The sequence below is a fragment of the Narcine bancroftii genome, chromosome 1, assembly GCF_036971445.1.
Source record: "Narcine bancroftii isolate sNarBan1 chromosome 1, sNarBan1.hap1, whole genome shotgun sequence".
NCBI classification, from domain to species: Eukaryota; Metazoa; Chordata; class Chondrichthyes; order Torpediniformes; family Narcinidae; genus Narcine; species Narcine bancroftii.
The window spans coordinates 353,378,046-353,400,498 of NC_091469.1; the positions used below are offsets into that span (position 1 = coordinate 353,378,046).

The 22,453-nt window shown below is 41.6% G+C and overlaps 1 protein-coding gene across 5 annotated transcripts in view; it reads left to right on the forward strand.

The window, feature by feature from the left end:
• The window catches only part of nek11 (NIMA-related kinase 11), a 395,005-nt gene that overhangs the window by 214,216 nt on the left and 158,336 nt on the right, over window positions 1-22,453 (forward strand). For all 5 annotated transcript variants that reach the window (XM_069911155.1, XM_069911163.1, XM_069911148.1 and 2 more), the window contains exons 10-11: window positions 7,952-8,071; window positions 15,422-15,515. In XM_069911155.1, the coding sequence (XP_069767256.1) occupies window positions 7,952-8,071; window positions 15,422-15,515 (214 nt within the window). The remainder of the gene's footprint in view (window positions 1-7,951; window positions 8,072-15,421; window positions 15,516-22,453) is intronic.

Here is a 22,453-nt window from a genome sequence, read left to right on the forward strand (position 1 = left end):
ATGAGAAAATGGTAGGAATTTGAAATTTGCTATTACCTTATTGGCTGAGATGAGTTGGAAGCTCTGGCAGAGTACAATCATAAACCAGATGAACCAAATCCTTTTTGACCCAAGTATTATTCCTAATTAATCAGGGTAGCTGTTGCCCTCAAATTCCTATGTGTTAGCTGATTATGTAAAGCTGTTGAAATGAACTGATTTTCTTATGGAATACTGCTGTAATATTTAAAGGGAACAAAAATTCCATAGGATTCACAAACAGTAACATCTCAAATCTTTGTATCAGCTTCATTCCAGCACTTGGCTGCTAATTGGTGTAAGTGCATCATATTGCAAAAACCATGTCATGAATCTCTAAATATAAATTATATTAAAATAATTTAGAACAAATGTAGTCAGAGCAAGACATTTCGACATTTAGATAGCAGATAGTAATTACAAACTGGAATATGATTTTCATGAAATTACAATTATGAAGGAATAAGTGGCAAACCGTGGGTGTTAGCTGACTGGGCAATTAGAAGGAGAATTGGCAACATGTTAATTGGAGGAATGTATATTATAATCACAAGCTGTTGAATTGAATTTGCATAAATAATTACCACATGAATCACACACTTGACTACAAATGGCTTGAAGTTGTACTCCAAAACGCATTTATATATTGATCAATTGAAATACCCAAGCATAAATTAATTTGTCTTTGTTCCCTCCCACTTTGTTTCTATCAATTCACTGTTATCAGTTTGTGTTTCGTTTGGCTTCCTCACATCCCATTTTTTTTCCTTTGATTAATATCTTTTGACTTCCTGCATAAATACACAAATCTGCTTAGGGATCTGATTGAGAGAGGGGTGGGATGGTGATTTTGTTGCTGGACTTGTATTCGAAAATGCTGGACTAATGAGCTGCATGAGTTCAAATTGCTCGAGGACAGCTGGAGATTTTAACTTCAATTAATTATATAAATATGGAATTATAAAGCTCACTATGGTAATTGTGCCAATCAAACCAATGATTATTGGAAAAACATCCGATTGATGAATACCCTTTTGGAAAGGAATATTGTTGAATTTTAGCTGCTCTGTGAAATGATCCATATTACTATGAATTCTTTCTTCTTTGGCTTGGCTTCGCGGACGAAGATTTATGGAGGGGGTAAAAGTCCACGTCAGCTGCAGGCTCGTTTGTGGCTGACAAGTCCGATGCGGGACAGGCAGACACGATTGCAGCGGCTGCAGGGGAAAATTGGTTGGTTGGGGTTGGGTGTTGGGTTTTTCCTCCTTTGCCTTTTGTCAGTGAGGTGGGCTCTGTGGTCTTCTTCAAAGGAGGTTGCTGCCCACCAAACTGTGAGGTGCCAAGATGCACGGTTTGAGGCGATATCAGCCCACTGGCGGTGGTCAATGATCCATATTACTATGAATTACTAACATTAAATGTAACAGTTTGACATGCATATTATGCTACACCTTATTGCATTAAAATTCAATAGTAGTTAAGGATGGGCAACAAACTATTGTTGTGCTATTAATGCTCATTTGCCATGAATAAATTAGATTCTGAATTAAGTTTCAAATATTGTTTAACAATACAAGTTCAACACCATCTATATTGCTCCCCTCTGATTTTGGCACTTGTGTGAAATTTGTCCTGGTGGGAATCTGGAGAGCAAAAAACTCTGCATAACTTTGAGAGGATCTTGGTTGCAACAAAAGGAGTTCCAATTTGTTTGGGAAAGAGGTCATAAGTACCTGGCAGCAACTTAATTGGGTTGTTTTCAAATATTTCATTAATTGTCAGAACAATCTCAAGAGATTTAACAAAATTTCACTGTCAACAATGTACTGAGACCTATGAAAAAGACATACCATTCATCATTGATATTTGTACCGGGCATTTTGTAACTGGAAAGATGAACGTATAAAATTTATCAGCAACTGAGAAAATATACCCTGTAAAACTAAGCAGCAAACCAGAGGGGAATGTCTGAGTTATCAGTACATTCAGAGAAATGTCTTTCTTGAATCCTATTTAACTGGATCCAGATTATATGGCTTTGTTGGGGTTCACTAAAAAGCGAGAAAAAACTCTTTAAATCATTCGATTACAGATTTCTGGAAATGGAATAAGATAAATATCATTTGGGCAGGCACTGTTAGAAACCAAAGAAAATTAAAACAACATGTTTGCACTTGTAGTGAAATATCAGACAGTCACTTGATAGGAATATTAACATAAATTTCCCACCGAACTAGTAAGGAAGATAATGGGATTTGGTCAAAGAAGTAAGTTCAGTGGCAGGGTTAGCGTAGCGGTTAGCGCAATGCTGTGACAGCACCAGTAATCAGGACCAGGGTTCGAATCCAGTGCTTCTGTAAGAGTTTGTACATTCTTCCTGTGTCTTCATGATTTCCTCTGGGGGGCTCTGGTTTCCTCCCACTGTTCAAAATGTACCAGGGGTTGTAGGTTAATTGGGTATTTATTGGGCAGCATGGGCTTGTGGGCTGAAATGGCATGTTAGCATGCTGTATGTCTAAATTATAAAAAATATTGTTTTAATTAGTGTCTTAAAGGAAGAGAGAGGTAAAGAGGGACAACATCAATAGAGGTAAATTTCAGAATATTTTGTCTGTTTATTGCATGTGGCCATGGTGATTTTTTAATCCTTTACTGTTAATTACAAGAATAAATACAAGTTTGTTCATAGCAGACTCATTGCTCTGTGGTTGAAATATTAGATCATGACTTTATCATTTGGATTTGTCATTGAAAATTTGACAGGTTAATTTATTCCCTCGGTAGCTTCTGTTATCCTATTTGAGAGGGCTGGATAAAGAAATGATGAACTAAAGTACTGATGGATGATAGTTCAGTCAGGTTAAACAATGTATTTAAATGAAAGACGGTTGCTAAATGAAAGAGATATAGTTAATGGGTTGAAAGGCAAATCAAGTGTCCTTTGTAAATACAGATTTTAGAGTAGCGATCCAAGCACTCCTTAATACTGTTGATGTGGGAATCCCCACAATTTTTATTGCTGGTAAAGAAAGGAAAATTTACATTTTTTTTGCATCTTTCATATCTCTTGCAGAATATGCCTTAAGTGCTTTACAGCTGATGAGATAATTTGGAAGTGTAATTGCTGGTGTAAAAAATGCCAGTAATCTGTGAATCTGTGAATCGTCGGATAACCAGTTAGCAATATTGAATGATAGATAAATATTGGTAAGATACTGAGGAGGGGTTCTCCGACTCTCATTAAAATGATGGAATAAATCAGGAAATTGTAGACCAGTGCTATGGAAATTATTGGAGAAGATTCTTTAAGATAACATTTACTTGCATTTCAAGAAGCACGGACTTATTAGAGTGTGGAGAAGTCTTGTCTCACAAATTTGATGAGACTTTTTTTAAGGCAATGATGAAGATGAGCGATGACAGTAGGGCAGTGGATGTTTTCTAAATTTACTTCTGTAAAGCATCTGACAAGGTAATCAAATACTAGTCAATCCAGACATTAGTCTAGAGACAGAAGAACTGTGTTTTGTATAATAGGCAAATAGTTAGAAGTTCAGTGCTATTCAGCTGTGGGAAAAGAATATACACATTTGACAAAATTGCTCCACCTGTATTGAATTTGTCCATCGTTATTGAATGACGATCTACCGGGACCAATGCCTGAAGAGGGCGCACAAAATCAGTGAACCGGTGCGGACTCGAAAGGCCAACATGGCCTGTTTCCACTCCGTAAATGGTTATATGGTTAAGGTCACTCATGGTCACCTGGCTCAAATGATTAAGCCAAGTGGGATCTAAGGTGAGTTGGTAAATTGAATTGAAAATTTACTTAGTCAGTTCTACTCACATACCACTTTAAGTACTCCCTATACCATAAGTGTTGTGTGATTAATAAGATGGTATGTGGGTGGAAAGAAAAAGTTTGAAAACCACTGTTTTAATCATTCCAAATTGATTTGTGCACTGTTTCATAAATCCAAAGAAAATGGGCCAATGACAATTTTTCTCAAGCAAAATATTTCAGTAATAATTGGGTCTAGAGCAGTGATTCTCAATCTTCCCTTCCTACTCACATACCACCTTAAGCAATCCCTTACTAATTGCAGAACACTTATGGCATAGGGAATACTTAAAGTGGTATGTGAGTGGAAAGTAAAAGGTTGCGAACCACTGATCTAAGTCAAAGGTGGTCACTGTCAACTTACCTGTGCATTTGTCTCCTTTGTCCCTGTTTTCATCGAGGTATGAAGCCAAGTGGTCCTGTTGGAACTCAAATAGATTATTGGTGAATCAGTGGTAGTGCTGCTAACCTATTCCATCATTTTGCAGATGACTGAGAGCAGTCTGACAAGGTAGCAATCAATCAGATCGTATTAGTCCTGGTTTTAACTGGGGCAAATTTTTTTACTCTGTATCATGTGCTGTTGCCTGAAGCTGCAGATCAGTTTCTCTGCTGCTGCTGACCAGGTCATTGAACCTCATAACTGCCAAGTTTGAAGCATGTGGATCTGTTTCAAATCTTTCTAATTTATCCTTAGAGTAGGATCAGGCAGCTAATTATGTCTTCTCAATGTAAAACATGAGATTTTGACCCTTCAAATACTCAGTGTCACTCACTATTTCATTGCTGTATTAGACAGATGCATTTGCTGCAAGTTGGTGCAGGTTAGGTTCATCAAACAGTCTTCCTTAATGTTTGCTGAAGACCCAATCTGACAGTTGTGTCTATGAGCCCAGTCAGTGCTGCATTACCGAACCACATTTTAGATGAACATTGAAATTCCTCAACCAGAGTATGTACTGTGCCCTTGTTGTCTGTCTGCTAATATCCATCTAGGACAAATGCTGATTTCTTTCAGCTGAAAACAGTGGATAGTGATTTTCTTGCCCTCATTTGTTCTCATGTCTTGAAGCTTTATTGTTTCCTGAGTCAGTGATGGGGAAACTCTCTTATTTCCTTGCCCTACCTCTAGTGTGGCAGGGCATACCCTGTAATGGTGACGGGAGGGACGACATCATTGATTCTCATTAGGTAAAATTATTTCATAATCTTGAAATTATTTTAAATCAGATTTACAACTGGTGAATAAAAATTGATCCTCCTGCATGAAACATGGGGTGTAGTGAAGTATGCACATTAAACTGCTTCTGAAATTCAATCTCTTTTGAAGACAGTGAATAATTTTTTGAAATTGGAGTTCAGTGTATGAACAGTGTGAATAGAATAGTTAACATAGGATAGATTTGCATCTCCTTGTTTTTCAGCCTTCATTCTGTAGTTGTGGAAAGAACGATAACTTTTATATAACTATAAACTATTTACAAACTGTATGAAGTAAATATTCAAATACCTCTCTAGTAACTGGGAACTTGCAGCTCTCATCTTATTCACTCTCCTTGTGTAGGGGAAGCAAAAGACCACAAATGATGTATTTTTAATTGGCAATAGAGTTGACAGAATTTCTGTATTAATATGTCTACATTCTACAAAAACTAGCTGATACATAACAACCTCATTAATTCCAAATGGAGCAAACTCCCTTTGGGTAACTTGTCAATGAGAGATGTGAGAAAAGAACAAATGTCAGATTGAAGTACAGATTTTCTCCCTAACTTAGTCTTGTATTATCTTGATTAATATTTATTTGAACTAAAATCCATTGGGAAATTTTATTTTTACTTAAAACCTGACTTCTATAAAAATGCAAAAGAAAATCAAAGTAGTTAGGTGCCCATGTCTAACATAAAAAAAGATATGAATAATGAAACTATGTGAAGTTTTTGTAATTGGTGGTTTATAAGAATGTACGTGTGATGCTGCTGTCCTGTCCTGTTTCCTACATTTGAGCTGATGAATAGCAAATTCTAGAAGGCAAAACAATGTACACAGGCATCAGTAATGATAACTCTTCCTCTTGTAAACTAGGAAGATGATTAATGCAGGAAGCATTGATGGAATGCTTGTGGTTACAATTAGGCTCAGCAATGTAATCTGGAATCTTGGCTTTGTGTTTTTCCTCTCTAAGATTGTGCCACTTGGATTTATGAATGTTAATCTTCAACTTTGTTTACGGGAAAGGGTTTTGATAATTTTTAATTTTTCTTTTTTTATGTTCTATTTCATTATCCTGAGTGTGCTTTGGAATGTACTTGTGATCATTTTTGTAACTTTTTCTGATCTTGTAGCATACTTCATAATTGTATTGTTCAACCTTTTATTGTAAAACAAAATCAATAAAAATATTTTAAAAAGAAAGCAACCTAGATTTAGCAACCATATAATCTAATTATCATCTCAGGATAGCAGGTCCAAATATTGTGCTTAATTTGTTTTCTGACTCCCAGAGGTAAATTTCAGAGATTTTGGTTGCACAAAAGCAAAATACTGAGGATAAAAGACTGAAATAAAATAAGAAATATTGGAAATACTCAGCAGGTCAGAGAGCATCCACCGAGGAAGAAATTAAGGAACATTTGTAGTTGTTGATCGTTCAATAGTACTTGTAAAAGTTAGTGATTGAAAGCAATTTTTAAGCCACAGAAGAGTGGGATGAAAAGGAATTGAAATATCAGAATGGAAGCTCTACAATAAAAAATTAATAAACATGGCAGCCCAGCTTTTATTTTCTTTTTTGTTTTGTGTCTTAGTTAGGGGGATATTTTTGTAATAAAATTTGATACCTTTTCATATTTGGCCCTTAAGGGATTGGGAGCTTCAGTTTACATATGTTGGTCGATGTCTATGTTTATATATGTCAACCATTGTGAATGCAATCCCGATCTCTGCATCATTCTTATGTTTATTAATCTGAAATTGTATGAAAAGATTGAAAAAAAAGTGTCTATGACAAAGCAGGAGAGATTAAATTTCAGAAGAGGTGATTGTGCATAGAAGAAAGGAATAGAAATGGGTCAGACAAAGAAGCAAATAAAAATTGTTCCATTGGAGATGAAATGGGAGAAGTGAAAGCATTTACAATTGTTGAACTCAAAGTGGAGACTGGAAGTCTGTAATGAGCTGAGTTAGAAGATTGAGCTAACTGTGAGTGGGGTTGGAAGAGCTTAGTGGCCAAGGAGAGAGTGGGAGTGGATCAGGGAATTACAATGACAGGCACTGGAAATTCAATGTTGTGTTCACAAATTGAATGGAGGAATTCAAAAAAGTAGTTGAGATTTTGCTATTCCTTTTCGTATTCTGTTGAAGACTTAGAGTTTCATTGCAACTTACAGTAAGAGATCTTCACCTTGAGAGACCTAAAGGGATAAATAAGTTTTTAATAACTGGTGCTGAAACACATCCAAGAACGTTGGTCATCACCTTGTTCAATGTAGTTTTGTTTACTTTTGATGCATTCTTTTTAAATAGGCTAGTTATTTTGTGTGAACTTTTGGGGATTTGGCTTGGCAGACATTTTTATTAGAGGTGTTATCTATAGCTCTGTTGGTAAAGCTCCTATGTCAGAGACATGGACCTCATCTCTCTCTAATGGGCTGAAAAGATTCCACACTTTGAAGATGAGCAGTGGAGTGTCATCGCTTGTGTCATGGCCAGTGTATGTCCCTCAAATATTAAGAAGTAAAACACAAAAATCTGTGGTTGAAGTAGAAACACAATGCTGGAGAAACTCAGCAGGTCAAAAAGAGTCCTTTATATAGCATGCATTTTTACCTTTACTATATAAAAGACACTGTTTGACCTGCTGAGTTTCTCCAGCATTGTGTTTTTACTTTTTCCCTCAAATATTATTTAATCTGGTCTTATCACATTGTCAATGGGGGTTTACTGTTTACAAATTAACTGAAGCTTCTCCGACATTACAAAAGTTGTTCCCTTTTTAAAAAAAACTTCATTGTATGTAAAGTATTTTGGGAGGTTGGAAAAGTAAACATAAAAATGTGACTTTTATAGTTTTGTTCCATGTTTTCCTTTTAGTCAGAAGAAAGTTCATCTGCAGACACTACGTGAGCAGTGTGAAGTCCAGAAAATGACTCCACGAGAGAGGATGAGACTCCGAAAATTGCAGAATGCAGACGAGAAAGCTAGGAAATTGAAGTATGTGTAAAAATGCAGCATTCATTTTATTTGAGGAGGAATTCTACCCAATGCTTGTAAGCTTTAGCTATTTGTTTTGTTTCCTTACCACATAAATTGATATGAACGTTAAATGTGTTTTTCGATCAACCATGACAAACCTGAGCATGTGATTTTCTTTTGCAATTCATTCAGATGTCACTATTTAGTGAACCAATATTTCTTGAAGCTTGAATGATAACCTACCATGAGAGGGGAATATTCAACCTTGGCTGTATGCATTGATGCATGAGAAAGTATCACCCACTGGTTATGTGTATCTCCTGCATATTCAGCTTTATTAAGTTCAAAACTTCAAGATGTTGGTGGGAATATGAGCATAACTGAATATCCAGCTGCATCACAGTGTGGTACAGTGGCTGCAGAGAAATGGATCAGGGATCAATCCACAGGACCATAAGAATGGCAGAGAGGATCACTGGAGTCTCCCTTCCCCACCCCCATCAACATGATCTACCAGAAATGTTGTCTGAACAGGGCGCACAAAATCATTGAGGACCCCTTCCACCTCACACATAGCATCTTTCAGCTGCTCCTGTTGGGGAAGAGACACAGGAGAATCAGAGCCCAGACCATCAAGTTGAGAAACAGCTTCTTCCCATGGGCAGTGAGAATGCTGAATGATCAAAGGAACTGCTCACACTAAGCATCCAAGACTCATTTGTACAAGACTGTTTATTTATTTATTTTTGTAGATATAATACTTGGCCTTCATATGTATTATTAGTGTGTGTGTGTTATGTCTGGTTGCGTGTCTGCATGTTTTTGCACTGAGGACTAGAGAACATTGTTTCGTCGTGTTGCACTTGTGCAATTAGTTGACAATAAAATTAACCGGAGGCTAATGTTCTTAGGTATAGTTCAGCACTAGCTACATAAAACATTCTATATTTATCCCCATAGAGTTCTCTTCTTTAGTGGTTTATTGCCCTGCAGTTAACAGTCATCATGAAATATAACCAACGTTTACACTATGATTAGCATACATATAATAAAAGAAATCAAGATTAATTTTCTCCTAATATTTCTTCTTGTTCTTTTTTTTTCTCCTGATAGTTAAGGAAAATCTTATTAATTTTTTTTTCCATCAGATTTGCTACGTAGCTCATGGTGAGAATGCTCCATTTTCTGTTGTGCATGAAAGTTAGGTTGGAATTTCTACTTGCTCCCAACTTTAATTTAAAAAAAATATGTAACACAAAGTTCACCTCTGAGATTAGATGATCTTTTCTTGATTAATTTATTCCAACTTCCCTCTCATTTGTTTGAAAACTGTTGTAAATCAGCCAAAAGTTTGTTTTTATTCTAATAAGAATAAATCCAAATTCCTTAGCCATCAGACCATGGCTGTGGCTCATGATCTTCCTGAGTCGCAAGGTTTTCCATTGGACTCAATTCAACAGATTTGAGCACAAAATTCTAGGCTGAAATTCCTTCATAGAATTGTGCTGTACAAGTGAAAACAACATCTTCCCAATGAGTTAAGCTTAGACTGCAGCCACGCACTACTCGAAAGGAGACACACACACGGAGTGTAGTCAGGTTAAGCTCTGAGTTTTATTCGGGCTCAGGCCCGTCTTTTATACTTGCATTGTTCCCGCCGTTGTCACAACATGCTTAACAAAGGGTACTTTCCTGCATAACAATGCCTTTCTTCCCCGCACACTGTCCCTGTCTGTTGGCTGTGCAGCAAGGCCAGTTTTGGGGTCGCTGGCCTTTAAGCTGCCCATCCCGTTGACCTGCCGGTTTGCTCGTTGGGGCCAATGCCACTGTGTGGAGCGCCAGCTTGACCACTGCAATGGCATGACACCCCCCCTCAAAACTGGCAATATTGTCCTTGGTGCCTGGAGGCAATGTCTCTGCAGCCTTAAGTCGCCTGCCTCTTCAGCGTGGTGCCCCAGGTCCAGTTGTGCCAGCATCAGCCTGTCTGTGGTGAAGACCTCCGTTTTGCCTCCGACCTCCAGCTCGAACATGGCCCCATTGTTGGGGATGACCCGGAACAGACCTTCATATGGCCTCTGAAGCAGTGGACAATGTGGACCCCTGCGAATGAAAACGTACTCACAGACCTGTAGGTCTTTGGGTCTGTTGGTCCTCACATGTCTGTGTCTGGAAGGCGAAGTCGGAACCAGGTTGCTGACTGTTTCCCTTAGCCTGCTGAGGAACACTGCAGAGTCATCCTGTTGTCCGCCTGGGGATGGTATGAATTCTCCTGGGACCACCAGTGGAGCTCAAATTCAGCCGAAGAAGTGTTGAGGTCCTACTTGGGGGCCGTGTGGATGCCCAACAGCACCCATGGTAGCTCATTGCCCACTTGGGTCCTTGGAGTCTGGTCATGAGTGCAGTTTTGAGGTGCCTGTGGAAGCACTCCACCAACCCATTGGACTGTGGGTAGTAAGCTGTGGTGATGCAGCTGGGTGCCCCACAGGCTAACAAGATCGGAACACAGACTGGAGGTGAACTGGGCCCCTCTGACAGATGTGATGTGGGATGGTAAGCAGAACTGTGCCACCCAGGACGAGATGAGAGCCCTGGCGCACGAGGTTGTGGATGTGTCTGCCAGCACGACTGCTTCTGGCCACCTGGTGAAGTGGTCAACAATTGTGAACAGATAGCTGAAACCCTTGGATACCGGCAAGGGTCCTACTACATCCATGTGGATGTGGTGGAACCTTCGTTCTGTGGGTTCGAAGTGCTGAGGTGGGGTCTTGGTGTGGTGCTGTACCTTGCATGCCTTTGTCCACTCGCTGATCTGTTTCCGCAATCCATGCCATACATATTGCTGGCCATCAGCCGGACCATGGTCCTGATGGATGGTGAGCCAGTCTGTGGATGGTCGAAAACCTGCTGTCTCCAAGCTGCCGGGATGATGGGTCTGACCTGGCCGGTGGCCATGTCGCACAGGAGGGTGGTGTTACCTGTGCCGACTGGGATGTCCTGGAGCTGCAATCCCAATATGGCAGCTCTGTATTGGGACATCTCCTTGTCTTTCTGCTGCGTCTCCGCCAGGGCCACGAAGTTCACTCCCCTTGATAGCGCGTGAATACTTTGTCTGGACATTGCATCAGCCACCATGTGTACTTGCTGGAGACGTGGCTTACATCAGTGGTGCATTCTGAGATGTAAGACAGGTGTTGCTGGCGGGCCGACCAGGGGTACAAAATCTTAGCCAAGGTGAAAGTCAGGGGCTTGTGATCGGTGAAAGCTGTGAAGGACTTGCCCTCTTGGAAGTACCTGAAGTGGTGGATGACTCTCTGTCAAAAGTGCTGTACTTCAGTTTGGAGGCCACAGATGTTTGTTGAAGAGAGCCAGCACCCACCAAATTCCTACGATTTGCTGCTCCAGAACTCTGCCGATTGCCGTTCCTGAGGCATCCACCATCAAGGGCCATTGGAGCATCTGACCTGGGATGTGCCAGGAGACCGGCATCTGCCTGGGCTTCCTTGGCCTTTATGAAGGCTTCCGCTGATTCCTCAACCCAGTTGATGTCTTTCCCCTTGCCTGCATGATCCGGGCAGCTGAAGGGATGAACCCATGATAAAAATTGATTATCCCCACGAACTCTTGTAGTCCCTTGGTCGTGTTGGGTCTGGGGAACTTCCAGGAGGCCTCCACTTTTCTGGGTAACGGTGTGGCTCCTTCTCTGGTTATCCTGTGGCCCAGGAAGTCGAAGGCGTTCAATCCGAAGTGGCATTTGGCTGGGTTGATCGTCAGGCCGAACTCACTCAATTGGGTGTAGAGGTTGCAGAGGTGCGCCATATGCTCCTTTTGGTTCTTGCCACCAGGATGTCATCCAGGTACATGAAGATGCCATCCAGCTCTCAGCCCACTGCATCCATGAGTCACTGGAAGATCTGTGCAAAATCTTTTAGCCCGAACAGCATTCGGAGGAATTCAAAGAGGTTGATGATGATGGTCTTGGGGATATCAGCGGAGTGTACTGAGATCTGATGATATCCCCGCATGAGGTGCACCTTGGAAAGATCCTTGCCCTGGACAGGTTAGCTGCGAAGTCCTGGATGTGCGGCACAGGGTACCAATCTGGTGTTGTGGCCTTGCTGAGCTAGCATTAGTTGCCGCATAGTCTCCAGCCCAGAGTTGCTTTGGGTACAATGTGCAGGGGTGAAGCCCATGGGCTGCCCGACCGCCATATGATGCCGAGCTCCTCCAGCTTCCTGAATTCTTCCTTCGCCAGCTGGTGCTTCTCCGGAGGAAGACATTTTCCCCTTGCGTGGTGGCGGGCCCTGGGTTAGGATGTGGTGCTGTACTCGATGTCAGGGAATCACCATGGTGAATTGGGGGTGAGTACTGCAGGGAACTCGGCCAGGATCCTGGCGTACTCTTTGTCCAATCTCTGGACGGAGTGCAGGTGAAGTGCTGGAGCCTAGTGTCTTAGAGGGGAAAGGTTTGAAAAGTCTTGGCATGGATCAATCTCCTTCACTTGAGGTCCAATGGCAGGCTGTGGGCGTGCAGGGTCTGCCCCGAGGAGTGGCTGTTCCACTGCTGCCAGCATGAGCACCCACGAGAAGACGCTGCCTCCCAACTGCAGTTGGGCCTTATGGGTACCGTAAGACTGAATCATGCTGTTGTTGGCAGCCCTCAGCTTGGGGCCCAACTGCCTGTTCCTGAGCAGAACGCTGACCTCTGCTCCTGTGTCCATGAGGAGCGTCGTCCGGACTGGGGGTCCCAAATGTACAGGAAGCTTTCTTGGTCACCAGTGTCATGGCCATTAGCGATGGCTGGCCGCAGTGTTTCCCTGAAGCATGTATGACGGCATGCACCAGTGAGCTCTGGGGCCCCATCTCTGGTGGTAGAAACATCACTGGTCATCTGGATTACCTCCCCTGGGGCACTGCTGTTTTCTCAGCAGCTCTGCATGGGTTTGGCTGTGGGGTTTAATGACGAGCACGCTCTCTTCTGTTTCCACAGAACATCCGCTTGTGCTGCGACTTTCCGGGAGTCTCTGAAATCTGTATCAGTCAGTAACAGTTGGATGTCCTCAGGCAGTTGCTCCAGGAATGCCTGATCAAACATGATGCAGGGCTCATCACGAGCCCAGGAGGGCAGCATCTTGTTTATGAGGGCTGACGTTGGCTTGTCCCCTAGCCCGTCCAGGTGGAGCAGATGTGCCCTCACGCCATGAGAGCCTGAAGGTTTCGATCAGCAAGTCCTTGAAGGTGGTGTATGCGCCTTCCGATGGAGGCTCTTGGATGAAGTTGGCCACCCAGCTCGCCATGTCCTGGTCCAGGGCACTCACTACTTGGTAGTACCAGTTAGATTCTGCTGTGATCTGCTGGATCTGGAACTGTGCCTCAGCCTGGTCAAACCACACGAATGGTCAATTTGATCAGAAGGTCGGCAGCTTGAGAGCGACTGAGTTGACTGCTGCCTGTTCGCTCATCGCTGGTTTTGGATGTCATCTAAACCATCAGGGTCACCAATTGTAGCCACGCACTACTTGAAAAAAGACTCACACACACAAACGCGCGCGCACACACACACACACACACACACACACACACACACACACACACACACACACACACACACACACACACACACACACACACACACGTGTAGTGTAGTCTGGTTAAGCTCTGAGTTTTATTAGGGCTCAGGCTCGACTTTTATACTTACACCGTTCTTGCCGTGGCCCCTCTTGGCTGACGTCACAACATGCCTAACAAAAGCAGGTTTCCTGTGTGCAGGTACTTTCCTGCATAACAATGCCCTTTCCCATGCGCTGTCCCTGCCTGTGGGCTGCGCAGCAAGGCCAGCGCCATTTTCGGGTCACTGACGTCTAAGCTGCCCTTGCCATTCATCTGCCGGTTTGCTTGTTGAGGCCAGTGCCACTGCATAGGCTGCTGGTCTTTGGTTGCGCTCCTTTAACCTGCCTGATGAATGTTTAAAAAGTATTCTTCTTTAAGTGGGTAAATTCTGTCCAAGATGCCTGGAGATAATTCCTCAATTAATATCACAAAAAATATTATTTGAGCACTATCACGTTGCTGCATGTTTGAGCTTAAACTAACGTGATTACTACACTGCCAAATATCTATACTTAGAAAATACTTAATTGACTATAAATTCTTTGGAATACATTCAGGTCATGAAAGGTACTGCAGAGTACAAGTTATTCATCCCCTTACAGCTTGGAAGCTAATGTGTTGTTTATTTGCAAATTAGAAGCCTATATCATTTTAAATTTTTTTTAATGATACAGCACAGTAGAAAGCCTTTCCAGCCCATGAAACCAATGTCTCCCAATTGCACCCAATTAACTTACCAACCCTGTCCATTTTGGAGCTGGGAGGACTGGAGCACTCAGAGAAAATGGATGCAGGTTATGGGGAAAATGTATAAACTCCTCACAGACAGCACTAAATTCGAAACTGGTGCTGTAATAGCATTGCGCTAACCAACACACCATAAAAGATGTTTAATTTTCCTATTTTATGTGGCATTTTCTTTCTTCTTGGCATCTCTCAATATTGGTTGCATATTCTAAAAGGGTTCCTGTGCCATTCTTTGAGTCAACATATCACTGTACAACACAGCCACTCAGCTGACACACTGGGTAATATGGCATATATTTTCCTCACAATTTAATCATATTTTAAGAATATTTTTCAAATAGGTTTAAATGAAGAAAAAATTCAATTTACACATTTTTGAATGTTATAGAGTTGAAAATCAATATTTTGTTATTCTGGAATTAAATGCCATATTGGCAGCCCACATATTATGGGGGATGGGGAGTATGTTCCCAGCAAACAGTCTGCAAGCTGATTTTCTGCAACGCAAAGTTGTATCTTCTCCACATGGGTCAAGAAATTGAGAGTTGAGAAACTTAATGGTATAGTTAAATTTATAATCATTCAATGCATGTATCTAGAATTACATGAGCAACATTGGTAGCACCAAGCAACCATTCTCAACGGGAATCCTATTGCCCTCCCACCCCGGCCATAGCATATTTAAGTAAAAGCATTGTTTTCACCTCATGTAATATAAATATTTTAACGTTTTTTTTTATTTAGTTGGTACGAGAGAAGTTCAGAAGAAACCAAAAAATGAGTGCTTCACTGGGAAGGTGCAGATTCTAAGGGGACCATAGCCAAAAAAAAGTTGAGAATGGCTGGCCCAAGTGTTGTACCTTCTGTATTTTTTTAAAAATTCAGATAAAGTTTGGATTTTATTGTCAGAATATCTGTATTTACGAAGTTTATTTGAATGGGCAGCTGCTGTTGCTTTGTCATTGATTGTACTGCATGGCGTACAGAACTGATTTTCTTCACTTCATGTCCACAGGCAACTGGCTGAGGAGAAATATCGGGAAAATTATCACCGCATTCAGCAGCTGAGGAATCGCAATTTTCAGCAAGTCAATGTGGACGTTCTGCATGTAAGTCAGAATGAGATTGGTGGGGATGCAAGAAACCCAGTGCAATATCAACCTTTGTAAAAATAAGTGTCACAGTGACATTATCAAAAATAGTTTGATGATAGCTAAAATTTAAATACATGCATCTAAAATACAGCATCAATTATCTGGGTGTTAAATTAATATAAAAATTAGCAGAAATTGATACATTGAAACTGTCTACATTTAATATAGTTTTATCTAGAAAATCTTGAATGATCATATTGAATTATGTAATGATGAACAATCATGAGTTTATTGTCATACACAGTGTACAATGTAAATATGCACAGAAATTCTTAGCTGTTGCTATCAAACAGGTATTTGAAAAGAATATCTATTATATTAATGACAATACCATATATTCACATGTAATAGTCGATACAGTGTAAAAGTCAATCCCCTATTTTTGGCCTAGGAATCTGTTATATTCCATACATCATGTGTAAAAGTTGACCCCCTATTTTGGGTCCTGGATGCCTGCCCATTCGACCTCCTGATACCGTGAATGATTGTCCAGCCCCAAGCCACCCGCCTACCAGAGCTCCAGACAGCCCAACCACAGATTCTTGCCTATTTCCTGGCCATGCATCCACTGGAGCACCTGACAACCTGAATGCAGATTCTCACCTGAACCCCGGCCACCCGCCCATCTGAGGTCCTGATGCCCTGATTGCATACTCTTGCCTTGGCCCCAGCCATCCGGTCATCAGACCTCCTAACATGCCTTCCCATCCAAGCTCCTGATGCCCAACCACGGACTCTTGCCTAGGCCCTGGTCACCATCTCATCCAAGCTTCTGCCACTTGGCAACCTTTGCATCCAATCTTCTGATGCCCTGACCACCTGCCCAAGCTATTGACACCTCAGCCACCTTCCCATCTGAGCTCCTGATGTGCCAACCATGGACTCTTGCCCAGGCCTTGGCTGCCTGCCCATTCGAGCTCCCAATAGCCTGAACAACAAAGGTACTTAATGTAGTCAAAAGTTGTATGCATGAAATAGTTGACCCTCAAAATTTTACCCTAAAAAGGGGTCCACAAAATTTGACTATTACATGCATATATACAGTAAATGCTTCCACCAGCGTTGTCTCCGCTCCATCCTCAACATTAATTGGAGCGCTTTCATCCCTAACGTCGAAGTACTCGAGATGGCAGAGGTCGACAGCATCGAGTCCACGCTGCTGAAGATCCAGCTGCGCTGGGTGGGTCACGTCTCCAGAATGGAGGACCATCGCCTTCCCAAGATCGTGTTATATGGCGAGCTCTCCACTGGCCACCGTGATAGAGGTGCACCAAAAAAAAGGTACAAGGACTGCCTAAAGAAATCTCTTGGTGCCTGCCACATTGACCACCGCCAGTGGGCTGATATCGCCTCAAACCGTGCATCTTGGCGCCTCACAGTTCGGCGGGCAGCAACCTCCTTTGAAGAAGACCGCAGAGCCCACCTCACTGACAAAAGGCAAAGGAGGAAAAACCCAACACCCAACCCCAACCAACCAATTTTCCCCTGCAACCGCTGCAACCGTGTCTGCCTGTCCCACATCGGACTTGTCAGCCACAAACGAGCCTGCAGCTGACGTGGACATTTACCCCCTCCATAAATCTTCGTCCGCGAAGCCAAGCCAATGTCAATGTCACAGTAAATGGTAGGGATTGGTGGAAAATTGAGAATTTGACATATTACATTGACAGAGTCTAATTGCTCTTTTGTTTTGAGGAAAGATATTTTAGGCCATGAAAATGCTTAATTATCTACCACTGTTTATACTTTCATAGCTTTCCAAATTTTGAATATTCTTGGAAATCTACAAAAGAGTGAAGAAAATAATATGTGGATTCACCAAACCTGGTTTATTAAATCATGGTAAAAATCAGATAAATTGTTTACAGATCCTGTAAGTTAAGCAAATTCTTAGAAATGCAAGAACCTCTTAAGAAAAGCTGAACCATTGTCTTTCAATCATATAAAGTAATATAGCAAAACCTGTTGGTAGTTATTGATTAAACCTTCTCCTCCTGCTACTCTATTATTCACCCTCTTATGGTTAGAAACATCCTTTTCTGCAAGGATGTGCAACTTCCCTGTGAAGTATTTCTGGAATTCTTCACTCTGCACTTGCAGAAGGAAATGAAAAACTTTGAAAAGATTTTCCTGATGTCTGATTCAACTTCTTGCTTTTGTCTTTGATATCCAGATCTCCCATACGTGAATTTCTCAATAGTCTATCCAAACTCAAAATTGTTGAATTTTTCCAAAGCTCTATTTCCTTTCAACCAAAAATCTGTTTGTCATAAAAAAAGCCACAATTTCTGTCTTGATAATGAAGGTCTTAATAAAAGCTGTTTTATTGTAATGTCCTTCCCCATTCTTTGTTCTCCATGTTGATTTTGGGAAAAAAAACAGATTTAAAGACAAAAACCAAGTAATTAATTCAAATATTTTTGTTAAGTACCAGCCAATGTAATGGTTTTCATTTTAAATTTCAATTGTCATTTTTGCCACACCTTCAGCAGTATCTAAATTTGAACCTTGTCTGTATTAGGCCTCTCATATTTAAATGGGGATATTCTGCATAAGTAATATGCTTTCTTCAAGTATTTATATTTGAATATTGATGTATAATAAGATAAAATACAGTGAGGCAAAAATATGTAGAAATGCCAGAATAATGAGTATAAACCCAGTAAAATTCTACCACACCCTACCACACCATTTTACTACTATAACTCCTGCCCTTCTCTGAACCTGGATTGCCTTTAAAGTGTTTTGTACATCCCATAACATCATGGAATAAATTTATTTTAAAGTTCCCACAATAATTCACTGTTCATAATTGTGTGCTCATCTGTCAGCTGTTTAAACATCAGATGCCCTGGCCTTCATGTGCTAGCCAGTAATAGAAATGGGAAGGAGCATAGAGGGCCAAGAAGTTTTTAAATGCCAGCTACAAAAGTGAAAAGTCATCTTGGAATCTCATTCCAACTCAATATCTCTTGCACCTACCGGAGAATATTCAGGGACATCAGAAGTTCATTGTAAATGCTGTTAAAAAGTCCTGCAGGAATCAGTAGAAGAGGAGTACAGAGAGCAAGGGCTCAGATTCTTCATTAATTTCCAAGCCTCCACATGTCACGTACTGCTCTGCAGGGCAATAGTACTTATCACGATTTGGCTGTGATTTGTATGGAATAGCGTGTCCATTACTTGCTTCATGTGGAAGAACAGCTGCCTTTCCCTGAAATTATTGCTGTGATTGGCAGCACATCATCTTGTTCATTGCAGTTGAAATCAGTCTGATTACACAGTGCATACTGCACCCATATTTTTGCCTGCTAATTCTGAAGCCATAATCGTAAAATTACAATTCATTTCACCAAACACGAACAGGCGATTTCTAAGTGATGCTAGTATAAATACTGTTCCCAAACCACCTGAGACTTCATCTCATCAATAAATACTTATTCCCTATTCCCTTTTTTAATTATCTAACTTTCCTATTATTAGTTAAATTGCTGACCACTATTTATCCCTAAGTCAACATCACTAAAGATTAGATGTTTATCGTCATAACAATGGCACCGAGAACCTGCTGTGCAGGTATTTGCCGTTACATTTCCAGAACGATGTCAGCTTTTTTTGAGCAATGAAAAGTTCGTGGTTGAGCTAGATCTCAGAATTTGAATGCATTATCATTGTTTTCTGAGTAAGCTGATGTGAATCGTGCAATTGACAGTTTGCCATGAGCCCAGACATATGCCTCAACCTATATCGATTTTATTGGCTGAGAGAATTTCCAATAGTAAATCTGTTAAATTATACCCCTGAACTTCCTCCAGGAAAAGTGTCAATACTTGCTCTTGATTTCTAGCATATAAAATTGCAAAAGATTGATTAACTGATTGGGCTACATATCAGCCCAGACATATTTGAGATATGTTCAAGTCTGATTTCAGGTTCACGCTTGGTGTGCTATTCGAGATGGCATTATTCAGGTAAGATATTAAACTGAGAGCCTTCCACTGTCTTGGCAGATGCAAAAGATTCAGTGAAACTATTTTGAAGAATAGGAAAGATATCCCAGATCAATTTTAATGATCATATGAAAGTTGATAGGAGTTTGTTGTGTGCAGATAAATTTCTGCTCTCAAAAAGACTGATACAAATAGACATATCCTATACCTGCTTAGTTGCTCTTACAGTTTAGCATGACTGTTTTCCTTTTCTATTGCTTTGCAAGGATTGATGAGAAATTGTGCTTTTTAATTCCTGCTCCATACATGACTAAACAAAGTTCAAAGTTCAGATTTATTATCAGAGTACATGCATGACAACACATACAACACTGAGATGCTTTTTCACTGTGAACCAGGCAAAATTTCTATTGTAAAAAAAACTGTACTCAAGTAAAGATACATTAGCAAAAGAGAGAAATGTAAACAAGAAGGAAGTGCAAACAAACTGCAAAATATAAAATAAATATTCAATAATAAATAATGGGCAAAGTAAGACTCCTTAAATGAGTCTGATTGAATTTAATGTTTGAACCGGATGGTGGATGGAGAGAAACTGTGCCAGAACCTGGTGGTTAGTGCAACACTGTTACAGTGGCAGCAATTGGGACTGAGGTTCGAATCTGGTGCTTTCTTTAGGGAGTTTAAGTTTTCTACGTCTCCATGGATTTTTCCCTGGGGCTCCGGTTTTCTCCCACCTTTCACAATGACCCTGGGGTTGTGATGTAATTAGGCGGCATTGCCACGTGGGCTGAAAGGGCCTGTTACTATGCTATATGCGAAAACAAAAAAATATCTGTATTATACCAGCCTCCACCACAATTTCCAGCAATCCACTCCAGGTACCCATCACTATGTATAAAAAAAATCTTACCTCTGATGTCTTCTGTAAACTTTCCTCCACTCATCTTAAACAGATATTTTCTGTTGTTACCCCTGGATAAAGATATTGGTTGTCCACTGATCTATACTTCTCGTAATCCCAAATACCTCCATTTAGTTCACTTTCAACCTTCATCGCCAAAAGAGACAAGTGCTAGTTTACTTTATAAGATGTTCTTCAATCCAGGTGTAACGTGACTGATTGCCCTCAGAGACTTGAGAGGAGCATAAACTCGCTTTTAAAAGCTTACAATCAATGGCCAGTTGATACAATAGTCCTCAGGTGAATCTGAGGTAAGGCAGGAAGCCAGGGTTTATATTGGGCTAGGTGAGGGTGGAGCCAGGGGAGGAGCCAACCATCTGAACAATACACAGTGAATTCCAGTTCACTGCATTCACCCTTTCCTTCAGAAGTGAACCTATGGGTGAAAAAGAGACCATTCATTAAAAAAAACGAATACTTCACAAATATTTACAAGTTGAGTCTGTCAGGGGGTCTAGTCATTCTGGTTGAGCGCCTCAATACTGGAGGGCTTTGAGCTTCTTGGACACCCTGTGCTGCAAAGCTACTGGATTTTGAGGGCTCTGGCTCTGGTCATGGAGTGGATTAACCCACATCCCGAGCAGTATCTCCTCCTCTTGGCCCGCGGACAGACAAGATGGCATCAACCATGAGGCACGGCAAGATGGCCACCCTCCATCTTGATCCGAGGGAGGACTAGGTGGTGTCAACCACAAGGCGCGTCAAGCTGGCCACTGTTGCTTCCCATGAAGCTTCACCTCCGGTGGCAGGTCTCGCCACGAGGCACAATAAAATGCTGACATAGTGAGCAGCATGGAGAGGCTAGGGCCAGCACTTCAGGAATCGGGCACGGGTCGAATGCTGATTCGGGGGTCATACATGCGGTTGCCTTCTTTGGGTTTCCCTTGGCCCTACAGATCTTCACCTAGTGCCCTCACTTACCGCATCATGAGCACACAATGTCCTTCGTGGGGAATTGGGTGTGGGGGTGCTGTGCCCATCTACAGAAGTAGCATCCTTGGTTGCGCATGGCTGCAGCAGTTGGCGCTGGGGCTATGGGGGTTGCTGGCGCCTCATCGACTTGGTCTTCTGAAACGACGCCGTTTTCTCCCGTGAGATCGTCAACTCCCATTTGGGCCTGTTTGAGCGCTTTCGCCAGCTCCAGCGTGCTGGCCAAGTCTTCCTTCCCCAACTCTAGCAGTTGCTGCCTCACATTACCTCGACCTCACTCCTGTCACGAGGGTGACCCAGGTTTGTTCCTCCTCTCTCACCCGGGCTGTGACTACTTCATAGTGGCATTTCCTAGTCAAGGCCCACAGTTCAAGGACATAATTGTCTAGCGACTCACCAAGGTGTTGCCGAAGTTGAGGGAGCCGGTGCCTCACCAGCACGTTGTTCTGAGGCCTCGTAGCAGGCCTTCACACCTTCTATGGCAGGCTCATAGGTTGCACAGTCTCTGATGACAGTGAACCCCTTGGGGCTGACTTGAGATAGAAATGCAGATCTCTAGAGACTATTGGAATTGAAGACATGTGGCTGTCAGGTAGGACTCGAAGCACTCCAGCCAGAAGACAAATTCTTCCGGGGCCTCTGGGGACAGAGGGTTGACCTGGAGCATGCTTGGCTTCAACAGAGCTTCCATCCTGCTTCAAAGTAAGCTATTATAACATGACTGAATGCACTCAGAGATGGGAGGAGTAAAAACTCACTTTTAATAGGTTACAATCAATGGCTGGTAGTTACAAAAGTCTTCAGTTGAATCTGAGGTAAGGCGAGAAAACCAGAGTTATATTGGGTTAGGTGAGGGAGGAGTCAGCCATCTGAACAGCACACAGACAGTGAATTCCAGTTCACTGCACCAGGAAACATATTTTTAAATCTCCTCTGCACTCTCTCCAAGGCATCTCCATCTTTCCTATAATGAGGTGACTAGACTGAACATGGTACTCCATGTGCGATCTAACTAGAGTTTTGCAGAGCTGTTACATTGCCTCATGGTT